Genomic DNA, 15,649 nt, shown 5'->3' on the forward strand with positions numbered 1-15,649 from the left:
AAGACATATAGTCATACAGAAAGTGCTTTATTTTATAAAATATTCTAAATTTTAAAATCCTCTCACAGCAGTTCCCTTGATATGAATTTCAGGCATTTTTATTCATTGAAGGATTTCTAAGATGAAAATAAAGTTTGCTTTAGTGGCAAATGGCATTTGCACCAATGTATTTACAAGATATCCAGGGAAGTTCTGAAAGCCAGTATTACAAACTTAATTACAGTGAATATCAAAGTTTATCATAACAACTTTGAAAATGAGGGTTTGTGGAAGTTATAAAAAATAGATTTTTAAGGTAATCTGTACTGACTGACCTTCCTGATGGATACATTTGTGTGTATGTGTACATGTGTGTCTATAATTTATATATATGCAAGCATGTGGCTACCTATGTATTAAAGTATTTATTTTTGCTTTTTATTAAAATTATTTGGAGAAAGAAAATAATGGGTTTTGAGAGGAATCACTTTAAAACAATGTTATGAGCACAGAAACTTCTGAAGGGTTGAAATAAGACCAATTCCATTTCTGTCGGTATTTCATGAACTAAGGTATAAATTGTGGATGAGCTTGTCGTATGCTCACCTCTTGCCTCTAACGTTGTAAGATTATCCCTGTGTTTTAGAATACTTTCTTCTTGATGATAAAAACACAGTCTTTATTCCCCAGAGTGTGGTTCAAAAAGCTTTTAGAGTCTTGTTGCTTCTCTCTGGTATTTACAGCGTGGCATGCTGTGTTATGACGTTCCCATGTGGGGAATAGGTAAGAAAATAAGGCTGCTGCAAAGCAAGGATTTTCACCTTATTACAAAAATGAGGGTAACTTTCTATCACCCTGGGATTCCCCCGCTCCCATCATTTTCAATGATACAGTAATTAATTAGCAGACACAAATCTTAGAGGGGTTGCTGAAATAGAGAAAGTTGAATCTTCTCAGATCTTATTTTATAGTTTTATAACATATCTATAATAAGATGACCTCAGTTAACCAATAGTAAAATATAAAAAAATATATATTTCAATATTGATGATGACAAAATATAATTCTGAATATATTTACAATATTACATACCTATATACCATAATAAAATACTTTAGAACTACAGATGTTGGGTATACCTTACAAAGATGCATAACTCATTCTTTTTAAATCTTTCTGTTTTTCTTGTTGGTTTTCAAGTTAGAATATTTTGTCCTGAGTGAGTATCTGCCAGTAGAGCTATGTATTCTGTGTAAAATATCAATTGATGGCTTTTTTCCTACTGTTATTATACCATCTCCAGATTTCCCTCTTATTAGGGACTTACTTTTTGTACTGTCTTCATTGCCCATATTCATTGCTTTATGCCTTATCATAATTACTTTTCAAGAGCATTTTATTTACATTATTCTCCTTACCCTTTTATAATAATGTGTTTTAAATTCAGTGACTATTACTTCCATTCTGATTTTGAAATTTTGAATTTGTTGTTTATCTTTCTTAAAATATGTTTTTAAAGGAAAATGTAAATCACTAAGAACAGTATATTAAATATGGTTCTTTTCTGTGTGGGTTAACATGACATGTTCCTCTGTATTCTTAAACTAGAAAATGTGAAAGGTATAGTACTCTCAAGGAATATATACGATGGATATCAATTTTTAAATCACCATACACTGTTCTTCTGGACAAATATTAGGGGGGAAAATTCACCTTTCCAGTCTTGTAAAGAGTAAAACAAAGTAGAACTAATAGAAGAAAGTATAAAACATTTATTTTCTGTATGAATTAACTATGCCTAATTAACATTGCGGGCATATGAAAATTTAAGAATTTTTTCAGTATTACTGATGCTAACATTAAGATTTGATAGTTGGACAGGTGATTTTTTTTAAACATATCTCATTTGTTTTACCTTATAGATGAAAAGAAAGTTGGACCATGGTTCTGAGGTCCGCTCTTTTTCTTTGGGAAAGAAACCATGCAAAGTCTCAGAATATACAAGGTAATATTAAGTATAATAATTCATTCTCTCATGATTCTCATGTTTCTTTAAAGAGTTGATGATTCTGTCACTAATACTGTAGACTGTTTAACACATTTTGAGATCACTGAAAGTTGAGAAACATACATTTTAGATAAGGAGAAGAATGACTACCACTGTGGCTTTATATTACTGATACATTGAAGTAAGACACAAGCAGAAGTTCTCTTATCAACAAAATTTTTAAATCATAATTTTTAAGGAATTCTAAGAAGTAAATCCTAAAATATGGATATGAGCAAATGTATCTTGTTACTATAGCAACAGCTGTTCTAGGGTGGATAGTTATATATGCATAACTGAAGATACATTTGTTAGCAGTGAAATAGACTGCACAGTTACTAACTAAATCTTATTTCATGAGATTACTATGTTAGAAACCCCCTTTATTTGCTTCGTAAGTCTTATGTTTTTAACACATACATTTCTACACCAGTAGAATAGTTTCCATAACAACTAAATACAACTGTACTCTTGTTTCCTGCACCATTCCATCATTTTTGGATTTTGCATCAGTATAAAGCTTTTCCCACTCTCACGCTAATTAGGCTAACTTAAGCACAATATCTATTACCCAGCTAATTAAAAATGGCTTTGGATGTCATTTAGAATGTGGTATTTTAAAATTTAAATGACAAAAGCATCTTAAGGGTTTTTTTGGGGGGTCTTTTTTGCATAATTGTCACTTCTTCAAATAACTGATTGAAAGTTATAGAAACCATAAGAACTTCATGATGGTGACATTTCTTTTTTTTCCCCTCAATATTTTGATTTAGATTTATTTTTACTCTTTAAGATACAATAAAATTAACATTGCTCAGACATAAGTTTATGTGATTGAACATTGTTACAGATTGCATCTCTTTTTTCCAGGGAACCAGTTTATACTTTTACTTCATTCAGTTGTGGAATATATTTCTTTCAGATGCTCTTTGGTGAAACTTAGAAATCATAATAATTAGAGTAGTGTTATATACAAAAGTGATACAAAAGAGAAAAACAAGGCTATTTCTTGGTTACTCAGGAAATGCTTTTTGTGTGATTTTCCCATGTTAACTGTTCCCTTCCTCCCTCTTATGTAGGCTTTGCCTTTTGACAATTTCACTGTGTTTTGGCACTTCCGCCAGAGGGTGTGGAGCGGTAGACAAGTGAAACTATTCACTTCATTTTTGGTTTTTTTCCTCTAATCTTGATAAACTGTTTCTTGGATGAGAAAGTTGAGTTTAATGTTTAAAATGTGCTGTTTTTTTTAATGTATAGATTTCAGTCAACCATATAATTTTGGTCTTCAATTAATATGGCTAATGCCAGGGCAGAAGTATTCAATGGTTCAGTTGTTTTTAAGGCAGTTTATAAATGACTGCTGAATTTTTACCACAGAACACATTTTAGTAAAATTTTTCTTTAGTTGCCGACTTTTTTATTGAGAAAGTACTTGCAAAGGTGAAAGTTTTATTTTTAGCCTTTTAACACACAGTCTTACTAAAGCAAGCCAGACAGCATATTGATTGCCGTGTCTTTTTGGAGACTTGATCAGTGTATTTTTGATGTTCTTTAATTTTGTTGAAAGATTTTCTAATAAGATGAAACTATGATTTTTCATCATTTTTGTTAGAAAATTTAAGTTATAATCACATCCTATTTCATTTCAGAGAAGAAAATAGAGCTTACCTTTGAAATTTGATAAAAGAAAAATAGATTTAGTTGTTGAATGTTAGAGACCATCTTAGATGTATAATGCTAAAAGATTTAAAGGTGGTAGATATGAAGAATTTTCTGTATAATCTGGTGACTGAGATGCGTTTTTAAGCAAAATAATGAGATACGCTGGATAGAAAAGAATTGGAGTTGTTTCATTAGTAATTTTTCAGAGCTTGATAGTTAACTGTTAGGATATAATTTATATGTTCTTTGGATTTAAAACACTTTACTGTCATAGCTCAATAAAATGAAGATTATTTTACAAACGCGGTTTTGTTAACTGAATCTTTCTGCTCCTTTTTTTTCCACATGTCTCTAAGATAGAGATGTTCAGTATTTACCTCAAGTTTAACTAATTTAATTAGGCATTGAAATTAGAAAGTAAAATTTAATATACTAATAACATAGTTCTAACTACTTTTTCTGCTATTAGGCATTTTTAGGAGAGTTGAACAATTTTAGAGATAGATCATCTCTTATTTTACGAGTGGCAGAATTAATTGAATTTCAGGTTTGTGGTGTTTTTTTTTTTTAACTGTCTCAAAATTTAAATTATTGGCTAAAAGTATTTAGCCAAAATGATCTCATTTTACAGTATTTAATTTTGCGTATAATAAAGTAAGTTCTCACTACCTACCTGTTTGAGTAAACACATTTCTAATCAAGGCTTATTCCTGTCAAATATTATTTAGACTAAGCTTAATCATAGCAATAGAAATTAGAGAGGAATAGACAAATATTATAAATAACTTAGAAGGAATCTGGGACAAACTTAAGGAATAATGTGACTAGCGAAATGTCTAAAACATTTAACAGACTACTTCTACATATGATTTTTTTAAAGCATTAATAATCTTACACGCCTTTTTATGAAAGAAATTTAAACTTTTGTTTAATTATGATGCTGGAAACCAGTCATAGGCAAGTGGAACCTGAATCTTCTAAGGAAATATTTTAACATTATTTGTATGTTACCAACAACTTACAGTTTTGCCATAGAGATTCTGTCATTCGGTTGCGATTAGCTGTGCCGGGATAAAAACAGGTGGTTATATAGGAGGGAGGAAACTTACTCTACAATAGCAGAATAGGTTTTGTGCATCCTTGCTCTCTGGAAACAAGCAAATAAAAATAATAGTTTGATTGATGTTTGAAATATGCCATGTCGTCCCATTCTTATTAAACTAGAGCCCATTATTCTTAATAAATATCTGTCTTTGCCTCCACTCTTGTACTTTCTTGTAGTACCGCTGGCCTCGTACCATGTTCAGCAACACCGACAACTTTTGGAGACCTGAGAGCAGCCAATGGCCAAGGGCAACAACGACGCCGAATTACATCTGTCCAACCACCTACAGGCCTCCAGGAGTGGCTGAAAATGTTTCAGGTGACATGTCTAAACACAGTACTTGAAATGCTTCACTTATTTGCTGCAAAAAATAAGGGATTGTTCAGCCATGAAAAGGAACATGCTACACCATGGATGAACCTTGAAAACCTTATGCTAAGTAAAAGAAGCCAGACACAAAAGGCCACATAATGTATGATTATATGAAATATCCAGAACAGGAAAATCCATAGAGACAGAAAGGAGATTAGTGATTGCTAGGTGATGTTGGGAGGGCAGGTTGGGACTAACTGCCGATAGGTATGGGGCTTCTTTTGGGGGTGATGGAAGTTTTCTGGAATTGGATAGTGGTGATGGTTGCACAGCAAGATGGGTGTGCTGGGAACTATTGAAGTGTACACTTAAATGGTGAATTTTATGTTTGTGAAGTATATCTCAATTAAAAAATGCTATTAAAAATAAGGGAACTCACTTTAATTTTTAGGTATATTAATCAAGAGGGTCCAGTTCTTGTTTTGTGTAAGTGTGCATTTGCATTGTTTATTGCTTTTTAGATGATAAGACCTTTCTTTTTCTCCTTTACGTTTGGGTTTCTGGTATTACTGAATGTGCGTGTTTTCTAAACTGCACTGTTTGGAAGTTAAGCATTGGAAGAACTCTGCTTATTAGTCACTAGTGGTAACTTATCCATCACTGTCACCCCCGTAGCCTCCAAGAGTTGATGCATCTTCTTTCCATCAGTGCCATGCTTGTGTGTGGCTTATTGTGCTCAAAATTCTGATTACTATATTTTACTATCATTTAAAGTTTTGGGAATTTTACTGGGAAGTTCGGCTACAACCAAACCTTGAATCTTATGAATTTTATAACTCATGATAGTGATATTAAATTGATTTATCTCTTCTTCTAGTGAGAAACATAGAAGTCAAGTATTTAGCAAAGTAGTTGGCATCAGTTAAACACTTGGTTAATTATTCCTTGTAAATAGTAAATAATATAAAGTATGTAAAGTGAAGGTATCTCTGATACTAGCCACTGTACTAATGTAAAATGAATATATTTCCTTACCTCTGGCTACTTGATTGATGGTATTTTATGAATGCATAGAGGAATAATGGTTGAAAAAGAAGATACTTTATAGATTTTATTTGATATTTCAGATTTTTATGGTGTCCATTTATATAAATCCCAATATTTTAAATACCTGGGCAATAACTAAGTAAATGTCCCAGTTTTTTTCTTCTGGAGCTGGAAAACTCACTTGAAGCAATGTTTATTTAAAATGGATTTTAAAAATTGTTTTCTACCCTTCAGGTGATTTCAGAGAAACTAGGATAACTTCTTTTTTCAGTTGATAACTGAAAGGTTAGAGCAGCACTTCTCGACAGGGGGCAGATTTTCCCTTGGTTGAAACATTTTTAGTTCTTACAACTGCCTGGGTCGGGGGTAGGACACTGCTGGCATCTGATGGGTGGAGCCAATGTAAGGGACAGCCTCCCCCAACACAGAGTTATCCAGCTCAAAGTATCAATTGCTGAGGTTGAGAATCTATGGCTTAGAGGCATAAAAGTTATACTTCACTGTTACAATAATGTTATGAACCACTACAATTACAAAGATTTTGTGTTTTGTTTTCACAGTCATTTGTTAATTAAACTTACCTTTCCTTAAGGATCATTCCCTCCCCTCATCTGAGTTCTTTTATCTTAGGTTCATGATTTTTTAATTTTATTTTAATTTTTTCCTACCCATGCCCTCAGAATTCTAAATTATTTGTCACACCTTTTTTTTTTTTTTTTTTGCGGTACGCGGGCCTCTCACTGCTGTGCCTTCTCCCGCCGCGGAGCACAGGCCCTGGACGTGCAGGCTCGGTGGCCATGGCTCACGGGCCCAGCCGCTCCGCAGCATGTGGGATCTTCCCCGACCGGGGCATGAACTCGTGTCCCCTGCATCGGCAGGTGGACTCTCAACCACTGCGCCACCAGGGAAGCCCCTGTCACATCCTTTTAAAAAGAGATGTATCCCGCCAATTAGAGCTGAAAATAGAACTCAGACACTTACAAATCCTAAAACAAATGCTTTAAAGACTTGTATCATCTCTGATTAAGCCAAGGAGACAGGAATATGGGTGTGGATTGTCATGCTTACACACACATGTAGTGTAAGCAGCACAGCGCTTGAGAGTATGCAGAGGCTGATTTCATATCATTTTTCTAGGAAAGTACCAACATGATGGAAAATTACACTATTAGTAATAGTTTTATCATCATTGTAGACAGCCTCCAAAATGTTTATTTTATATGCAAAGCTTTATTTCTTATCAGAATGTAGTCTAGACTGAGATTTATTTTGTATGTGGTATAGACCTATTTTTTTTCAATGTTTCAGAGGCCCAGAATATTCTTTGCTAGCCATTTAGGGTTTGGTTTTTTTTTTACCAGTTTTAAGAGAATTATCTCAAATACTGATATATAGTAGAGGGCATTTGTGCTCTCTTTTGCAGTGAGGGTGTCTTAGGGAGTCCTTTGTACAATGTTGGCTTGTTTGTTAGCTCACTCATGGGTTTCTTAATGAAACACCCTCCTGTTACCACGTACTGTATGTCGTCCAATCTGAGATACCATAGATTATTAGATGCATCCCAAATTCAGAAATGTTAATTGTAATTTTAAAAACTTGGTTTTTTTAGAATTAATGATATTCAGTAAACTCTATTAGGCTAGCTTTTGTCCTATAAAAAGGCCCATTTGATCACTTTTCATAGGAGAAGTGGAAAACTTGTTCTCAGTTAATAAGAATAACATATAGAATTATCCCTGCAGGTACAGTACTATATATATTTTTTTCACATAAATATTCTGTAGCAAAGAAGTTTACTAGAAACAGAAGTTCAGCTAGATGGGTAGATCAAGACCTTAATCCTTTGCATACCATTTCTGCCTTGACACACCCAAGGCCTCAAGCTTGTCCCCTTACTGTTCTGCTATTGCTCCTAAGATGGTGACACAGCATTGTTTTGGTCCAGCTCCATCTATTCTGACAAAGTACTCTGTACTCAATTTATAAATTGAATGAGAACAAATGATACCCCATTTTAGGAAAAGAGAAATTGAAACAGAATGCCACTCTAAAATAGAAGCGCCAATTAAAAACAAAACTAAAAAAAAAAAAATTTTGTAGTGTTTGAATTTTCATTTGCCCTTGATTCTGCTTTTTTTTGGCAGCCCCAGGTCGATGCTTTCAGATTGTTAATTTGGGGGAAGAGGATTGGTCGCTTTTTTATTTTGTTTATGTCATTTGAGTGTTAATATATAGTTTTTCACTTGCAAATAGTAGACTAGGTAAAGACACCAATAACATTAACATTCTCTGATGTTGAAATTGGTATTCAGAGGTATCCTGATGTAATGAGAAGCACTTTGACTTAGAAGAAAAAGCTCTTAGTACAAATTCTGGCTTTCCCTCTTAATAACTGGGTAATTTCATTGATATTATGTAACTACTTTTGCCTGTGTTCTCATCCTCTGTAAAATAGATATAATGCTAAAAAGTTGTCGAAAGGGAGAAAACATGTAAATGTGCTTAAAGCTGTTCTTGGAAATACAGTGGAAACTCAATAAATGTTAGTTTCCTCTCTTGGTCAAGAAATAGCCTTTGTGAACCTCAGTTTTCTCAGGTGTTAAAAGAAGCTATTAACACTAGCTTCCTGCAAATGTCATCAGATTAACATTATTAGCATTATTTTAATCAAAACATATTTGTATTGTATTAAAACTATGAATGTATTTTGAAAATGCCTGTTATACTCCATAATATTTTTTGAATGATAAAGGAGAAAATACTTCTGTGATTTGAAATTAAAAGTGGAGTAAAAACTATTCCTTTGAAGGACTTAATCAAGTTTTATGGTAACACTTAGAAATTGTACATGTTTTCTAACTTATTTGGATCTCTTTTATTTGCTAGCCAACGACATATTAAAACAGCAAAGTGCCAAATGAAAATGAATTCAGTAATACTTTGCCATTGTATTTGAAACAGTATGATCAAGAAGCCCTGGGGAAGAGTTAAAGAAAGTCATGTATTTAGCCAGAGAAGACTAAGGGAAAAATGTTGTTTCTGTCTAACATTTAAAAGACTTTTGTATAAAAGTAGAATCAGACTGATTCTTGGTTTCTTCAGCAAACAAAACCTGGATCATATTCTTTGAGTCAGATTTTGGTATAAGTTGAACTTAACAATTCGAACTGACCCAGAGTAGAATGGGAGCTAGTAAGTCTCCACTCCTGGAACTGTTCAGACAGACTAAGTAACCATCTTCTGGCGGTACTAGAGAAGTGAGTTCTTTACCACATGAAATTCAGGTGCTAGACTGCCTAAAGTCATAAAATATATATATATCTGAATGAGATACCACCAGGGATCATCCAGACTAATAACCACTGCTGGTTTGTGAATCACCCGCATCAATACAGGATGAGTTGGTTATTTAAAGCATAAACTGCCCTCAGCCCCACCATGACCACTGAATCAGACTCTTTGATGGTGGGCTGGAGGACTCCATGATTCTTGGACCATTCAAGCAGCACTTGGGAACCCCTGGTCTGGCCAAGCCCCTCATCATACAGGTGAGGTCTCTGAGACGCAGTCTAATTAAGGGGCTTCCCTGCAGTTCCACAGTGAGTTTACTGGTGAAACCTAGGCCCCTGGTTACAGTTCAGTGCTCCTTCTACTCTTCTCTACTACCTTCAGGTATTCTCTGATTACCTGAAATCAAATACAGCTTCCATGGGGAATTTTCAAGTTTGCATTTGAAATTTTGTCCACAAATTAAATTTTGTTTATCTTGATTCTGATTTTGGAATGTTTTTCCTATCCCTTTCAGTGTGTTCCCAGTAACTTTACCATGAAAGACCAAAGGAAAGTACTTTTTTCTTTTCCAGAAGAACTACTTTTCAGAGCAGAAATAAAATAATTATTATCAGAATTTCCAACACTTTTTCAGATAAAGAAACTAAAGCCTGCAGAGGTAAATTGTAACCTAATTAGTGGCAGTTATCTTCTCCAAAAGTTGTATTTCCTGATCCCCAATTCGGTATTCTTTCCTCTAGTCCTCATTAAAGATTGTTGTGGGTTCAACAATCCACACCAATAATAATAAAATATTATTTTATTTTAATATAGTCATTAACTGCAAGGTTTTCAAGTTAATACATCCTTCCCTTGCTGTTAAACCATGTATGTATCAAAACTGGGAACCAGTCTTGGAACCAGACTAAGCAAGCAAGTCCGAGTGATACCATCAGGTACATAGAATAGAAACTTTCTCAAGAAAGAGTTTTAAGATAGCATTGGTGCAGTATTTCCTGACTCTTTGGAGATTCATTCATTTATTCAACAAATATTTACTGAGTATCTGTCAGGTGCTAGGCCCTAATTTGGATCTGGGATACAGTAATTAACAAAACAGACAAAAACCCTTTTTTGGAGAACTTAACTCTAGTCAGGAAAGGGAGGGGGTTGGGGGATTTCAAACTGGTTTGCAGTTTTAGAAAATTGCACAGAGAAGGTCTCAGAGAAGGAGGTAGGGAGGTAAAGCATGTGGGTGTCTAGGGAAAGAATAGTCCAGGGATCAGCAAGTGAAAAGGCTCTCAAGCAGAGCATGCTGGGTGTGTCTGAGGCACAGAAAGAGTATCTATGGCTAAAGTAGAGTAAACGAGGGAAAGGAATAGGAAATTAGAACCTGTAGGCCAACCTGAAGACTTTGGTTTTTACTTGGAGTGAAGTGGGAAGCCACTGGAGGGCTTCAAGCAGAAGAGTGAGTAAGTGACTTTTAGCACGGTCACTCTGACTGCTTTGTGGAGAACAGAACTAGGAGGGCAGAGGTGGAAAGCTGGGAGACTGGGTAAGAGGTTATAGGAATAACCCAGGTGAGAGACAATAGTAGCTTAGACCAATGTAGTAATAGTCAGATTCTGGGTATATTTTGAATTTTAAGGCCTTAGAATTCGCTGATGGATCAGAACTATCTGATGGTGAAAGTAAGAGAGTTGGGGATGACTCCAGTGCTTTGGGCCTGAACAAACTAATATAATAAGAGTTACATCTTACTGAAATAGGGAAGATTGTGGACATGCATATTTGAAGAGAAAGGTCATAGATAAAGTTTCTATTACATACCCAAGAATACATGTTGAATAAACAATTTTATAAACAGGTCTGTAGTTCAGGAAAGAAATCCAGGCTGGAGAGAGAAAAGCTAGGGACTACGTGGTCCAGACCTTTGCTGGAACCATCTAAGAGATGTGACTTAAAGTAATTGGACTGTCGAATATGTATGGTCAGTGAAAACAGTCTCATTTACTTTGTAGATTACAGCTTGTTACTAATCTTTGTCAGTTGTATACTTTTCAATAAAATGTCACAAAGTAACATCTGCTGGATATATGTATAATTCAAATTGAAATATAATTTAAATTTTATTTAACTCGTTAAATATTATCTTAAAACAAAATAAAAATATTGTTTAAAGTCTTAGAAGCATTTTGCTATATGGGCATAATTTTCATCATGGACTTTGCCTTAAATATATAGAAGTTTCTGACACAGTTTCTAACATTTACCCAAGATCTGAATTATTTATCTTCTGTTCTGGCTTTTTTCATTCTATACTCCAGCCCCTAAAATCCTTGAAAGGATATTTTTTTCATCTGTTAGCAGTTATATACCATGTATTGATACTGTTTTTCTATTCCTTCCTTTCTTAAACACAGTAATAATATGTTAACTGAAAAAAAACAAAACATGAAACTTGTATATTAACCTTTAATTAGAAATATTCATAATAGTAATTTATATAGAATAGTAATAAATTATATAGAATATAAATTATAATTAGTAATATAAATAGTAATATGTTAAAAGATGTTTCACTATCTTTTTACCATAGAAGATCACATATCTTTATTTAACCATAAATATTTCCAAATATTTCCAAAAATATCTGTAAAGCTGGCATTCATATATGCAAAGGAGATTAAAAAGTTTACATTAAAATTATTCTATCAAGTGTCTTAATTAAAGCCACATTTTAATCAAGTCAGCATAGTTATCCATCACCCAAAATGGGCATGTTTTTATACTGGTATCCATGAATTCTTATAATGTAGATGGAGAGGAACAGCATATTATAAAAACCCACCTCAAATCCTGTGAGGAATATAAATCAATAACTCAGAGTTTATAGTATTGGTACTGTCAGGGATGAGTGGCGATTGATCAGCATGAGTTTTGTCAAAGAGGTAGTAAGTTTTGAACCAGGATTTGAAGCTATGTGAGGGAAATGGAGTGAAATAAACTTCAAATTAACTGCTTTTAATTGGTCATGTGTGTGCATATACATGTATATGAGTATTTTTAATTTCTATGTATAAATCCTCACCCTAACCAAAAAGGATACACAGTGAGTACTCAAGGAGAATGTTCTGGGTATATGTATGTGTCAAAGTAAAAGGAAAGGACACAGCTTATTAGAGCCTCTGTTTCCTCATATTTGGTGGTAAAATGGGGATATTCTCCAGGGTTTTTATGATGATTAAGTGAGATACACATATGTAGTAGTACTGTGGAAGTACTACTGAAATGTTTGCTAGTATTAGGATAGTCTACACTTTATGATAGGAAAGAAGAGATGAGATTTCATTTTAGATTCTGATAAATATTTTGAGAAATACTTTAAAAAGTGTTGATATTCTGAATAAGGCTTCCAGTATCCTCAGCGTATCTCAGTTTTCAACTATTATCTATTTCACGTTACAAAATCCAGGTTCCTAGTTTGAGCAAGAAATGGAATGTCAAAATCCAGCTCTTTCTAGCTCCAAACCTCACCTATTGTTCTCTCTTCTCCCACTTCCAAAGTGGACATAATAATTTACAAAGGTACTATATCAGCTTCCTCAAGGATGTTTTTTCACCTAAGTGTTTCAAGGTTATTTAAATGTTTTACTGATTTTTGTGAGGGGAGGTCCTAACATTTTAAATGATTCATGTAGCTTTTTAGTTTCTCCTTTTAAGAATCATGGCATTTCTGTGCAGGTGTTCCACACTGGGGAAAAAAAATTAAAACAACCTCGTTAGTATGGTTTAAAGGAGCTCATATTTTTGAGATATAATTGTTTTTGTTTTTCCATACCATATACTTTATTTCGTACCCTCTTTTAGCCTTTGTTCATATTCTAATTTTACTATTAAGTCAGCTACCATTTTCTGTTGTTTGCTGTTTTTTATTTGAAATTATTTTCACATAGCAAATCAAAGCCCTTTTAATTTGTAGAAGACACTTGTCAGATGTGCAGTCTATCCAGTTATTAATCTTTCTCTAGTTGATGCTGCCAGTCTCAGATGAGTGCCTTACTAAAACCATCAACTTTTATGGTGCCCACTAGAAAGAAAGGGAAGAAAGGAAAATCATCTGTCAAAATTCATTTACTTAGTGGCTCAAACCGATGTTTCGGAATAAAATTTTGGTTTCTCAGCCAGTATCTTGGTGGTAGATGGACGAACATAACAATTATAATAATACAATGCAAAAATATTTTTCTGTCTATCAAACCTAAAAAAAGCTTTTACAAAATAAAGGTAGCTAATAAACTTAATGAGACTAAATGATTGTCACTTCAGTGCCTTCTACTGTAAGCAGCCACTTTTTATGTTGTGTGTAGATGTGGATTTTCCTTTATGAGTTTATAATTTGAGACATTTATTAAAATAATAGATAAAAATTTCTAATTCCTCTTTGATAGAGCTGGAGTGGACCAGAGAAATTGCTTGCTTTAGATGAACTTATTGATAGTTGTGAACCAACACAAGTAAAACATATGATGCAAGTGATAGAACCCCAGTTTCAGCGAGACTTCATTTCCTTGCTCCCTAAAGAGGTAAGGATTATCAATTATATTCTTCATTAGTGCTATTTGAAAATATAAATCAACAGCTACCATCTATAGACATTGTCATGCTAATTATGGTATTCAGTATTGTCAGTTTAACACTCTTAATTAGTATTAAAGGGGGCTGTAAATGATAAGGTGCTGTGACTTAATATAATTTTCAGATTAAATTATACTTACAGACTAAGTACCTTCTTTCCATCACTGGAATAAGTCATGTATGAGACTAAGCTATTGAGTTTCGTTAATTTGACTGTTTCTTTACCAAGATTTCTTCCCAGGTTATTTGAAGTCCAACCTTTAGTTGTCTTGGTATGTTCATCTATAGTAGTAGATTTTTTTAAATTCTGATTTTATTAAAACAGCAGTATTTTTTTTCTTTTGCTTTTTGTTTATCCTAAGTCCCTTCAAGACTAATAGTTTCATGATTCTATTGGATAGTAGTTCTCAGTGACTTACATTATGTAATTATTTTGAAGTATATGGAATTTCACATGTACGTTGTCTTCTGTAAATCATTCCCCTTCCTGCTGCATCACACACACACACACAATCATAGATTTCCCATACCAGTTACATTCTTATAGTATTTCTCCTAGAATTATGTATGCCCATTTGTTTTAATATCTTTATATAAAATAAAACATCTTTGATTTTTTATCATAGATTGATTACGACCACATGTGCATTCTCGACTATGTAAATGAGGCATAGTTTAGATGTAGTTCTCTTTTGATGTTGTAACCTTCATAGTTTCATTTTTGTCAGCAAACAGAAATAAGATAACATTAAATAATCAATGTTACCATGATTTATATTTTCACATTTTTGTATATGCCACTAATCATAGATCAGCTAAGAAGACAATATAAAATACCATTTATGTTAATATAAATATAAATGCAAATGGTCCTGAAACTTCAAACTTGAAGAGAAAGGAAGTTGATTTTTTTTTTCAGATTCTCATGCTAAATATCCTAAGGGCATTAAAGATAGTCCCAATACTAATTTCACAATGGATATTAATAAAATGATTTCATCATAGTTAATGGATAAAATTAAGCATAACTACAGGAAAAAGCAAAGTGGAAAAAAATATCTTTTTCCTGAGATGTTGCTTCTTTAGAGTGATTTTTAAAATGACATTGTCCCAGAAAAAAAAAATCTTTATTCTTGCTGGCTCATTCTAAAACTGACCCCTTTGGATAGATTTCTCTTATGAAAGTGGCATAAGCTCTCTCTCTTTGCTTCCAGAAGGGTGGTAATAATAGGAAGCACTTTTATAAGTATTTGACTGAAACTGAATTTATTCACCTTTGATATATTTTTCATAGTTTCCCTTGATATCCTTCATATTTTAGAAGGTAGTATTTTTGTTAAAATATAGCCTTTTTCTCAGTCTAGTTTGTCCTCTTATGTCTAAAGATTGTGAGGTTTTTATTTTGTTTCGTTTTTTCTTTATTTGGATTTCCATAGTAGCTTTGTAACACAAAAAAACGTGATTTGAAATCAGAAGAATATAAAAGTATTCTTAAAAATCTAAAATTTAAGCACAAATTATCCATAACCAGGGCAGTAAAGATTTTCTTGAATTAAGTGTTCCTTTGAAGATTGCCTGAGGGGAAAGAA

General features: G+C 33.3%; 1 protein-coding gene across 8 annotated transcripts in view; it reads left to right on the forward strand.

Annotated features, from left to right (window-relative positions):
• The window catches only part of FBXW7 (F-box and WD repeat domain containing 7), a 209,254-nt gene that overhangs the window by 177,728 nt on the left and 15,877 nt on the right, over nucleotides 1-15,649 (forward strand). For all 8 annotated transcript variants that reach the window (XM_082605570.1, XM_082605572.1, XM_082605573.1 and 5 more), the window contains 3 exons: nucleotides 1,902-1,984; nucleotides 4,970-5,111; nucleotides 13,874-14,008. In XM_082605570.1, the coding sequence (XP_082461696.1) occupies nucleotides 1,902-1,984; nucleotides 4,970-5,111; nucleotides 13,874-14,008 (360 nt within the window). The remainder of the gene's footprint in view (nucleotides 1-1,901; nucleotides 1,985-4,969; nucleotides 5,112-13,873; nucleotides 14,009-15,649) is intronic.

The sequence above is a fragment of the Mesoplodon mirus genome (assembly GCF_964341445.2).
Source record: "Mesoplodon mirus genome assembly, chromosome: 2".
Lineage (NCBI taxonomy): Eukaryota > Metazoa > Chordata > Mammalia > Artiodactyla > Ziphiidae > Mesoplodon > Mesoplodon mirus.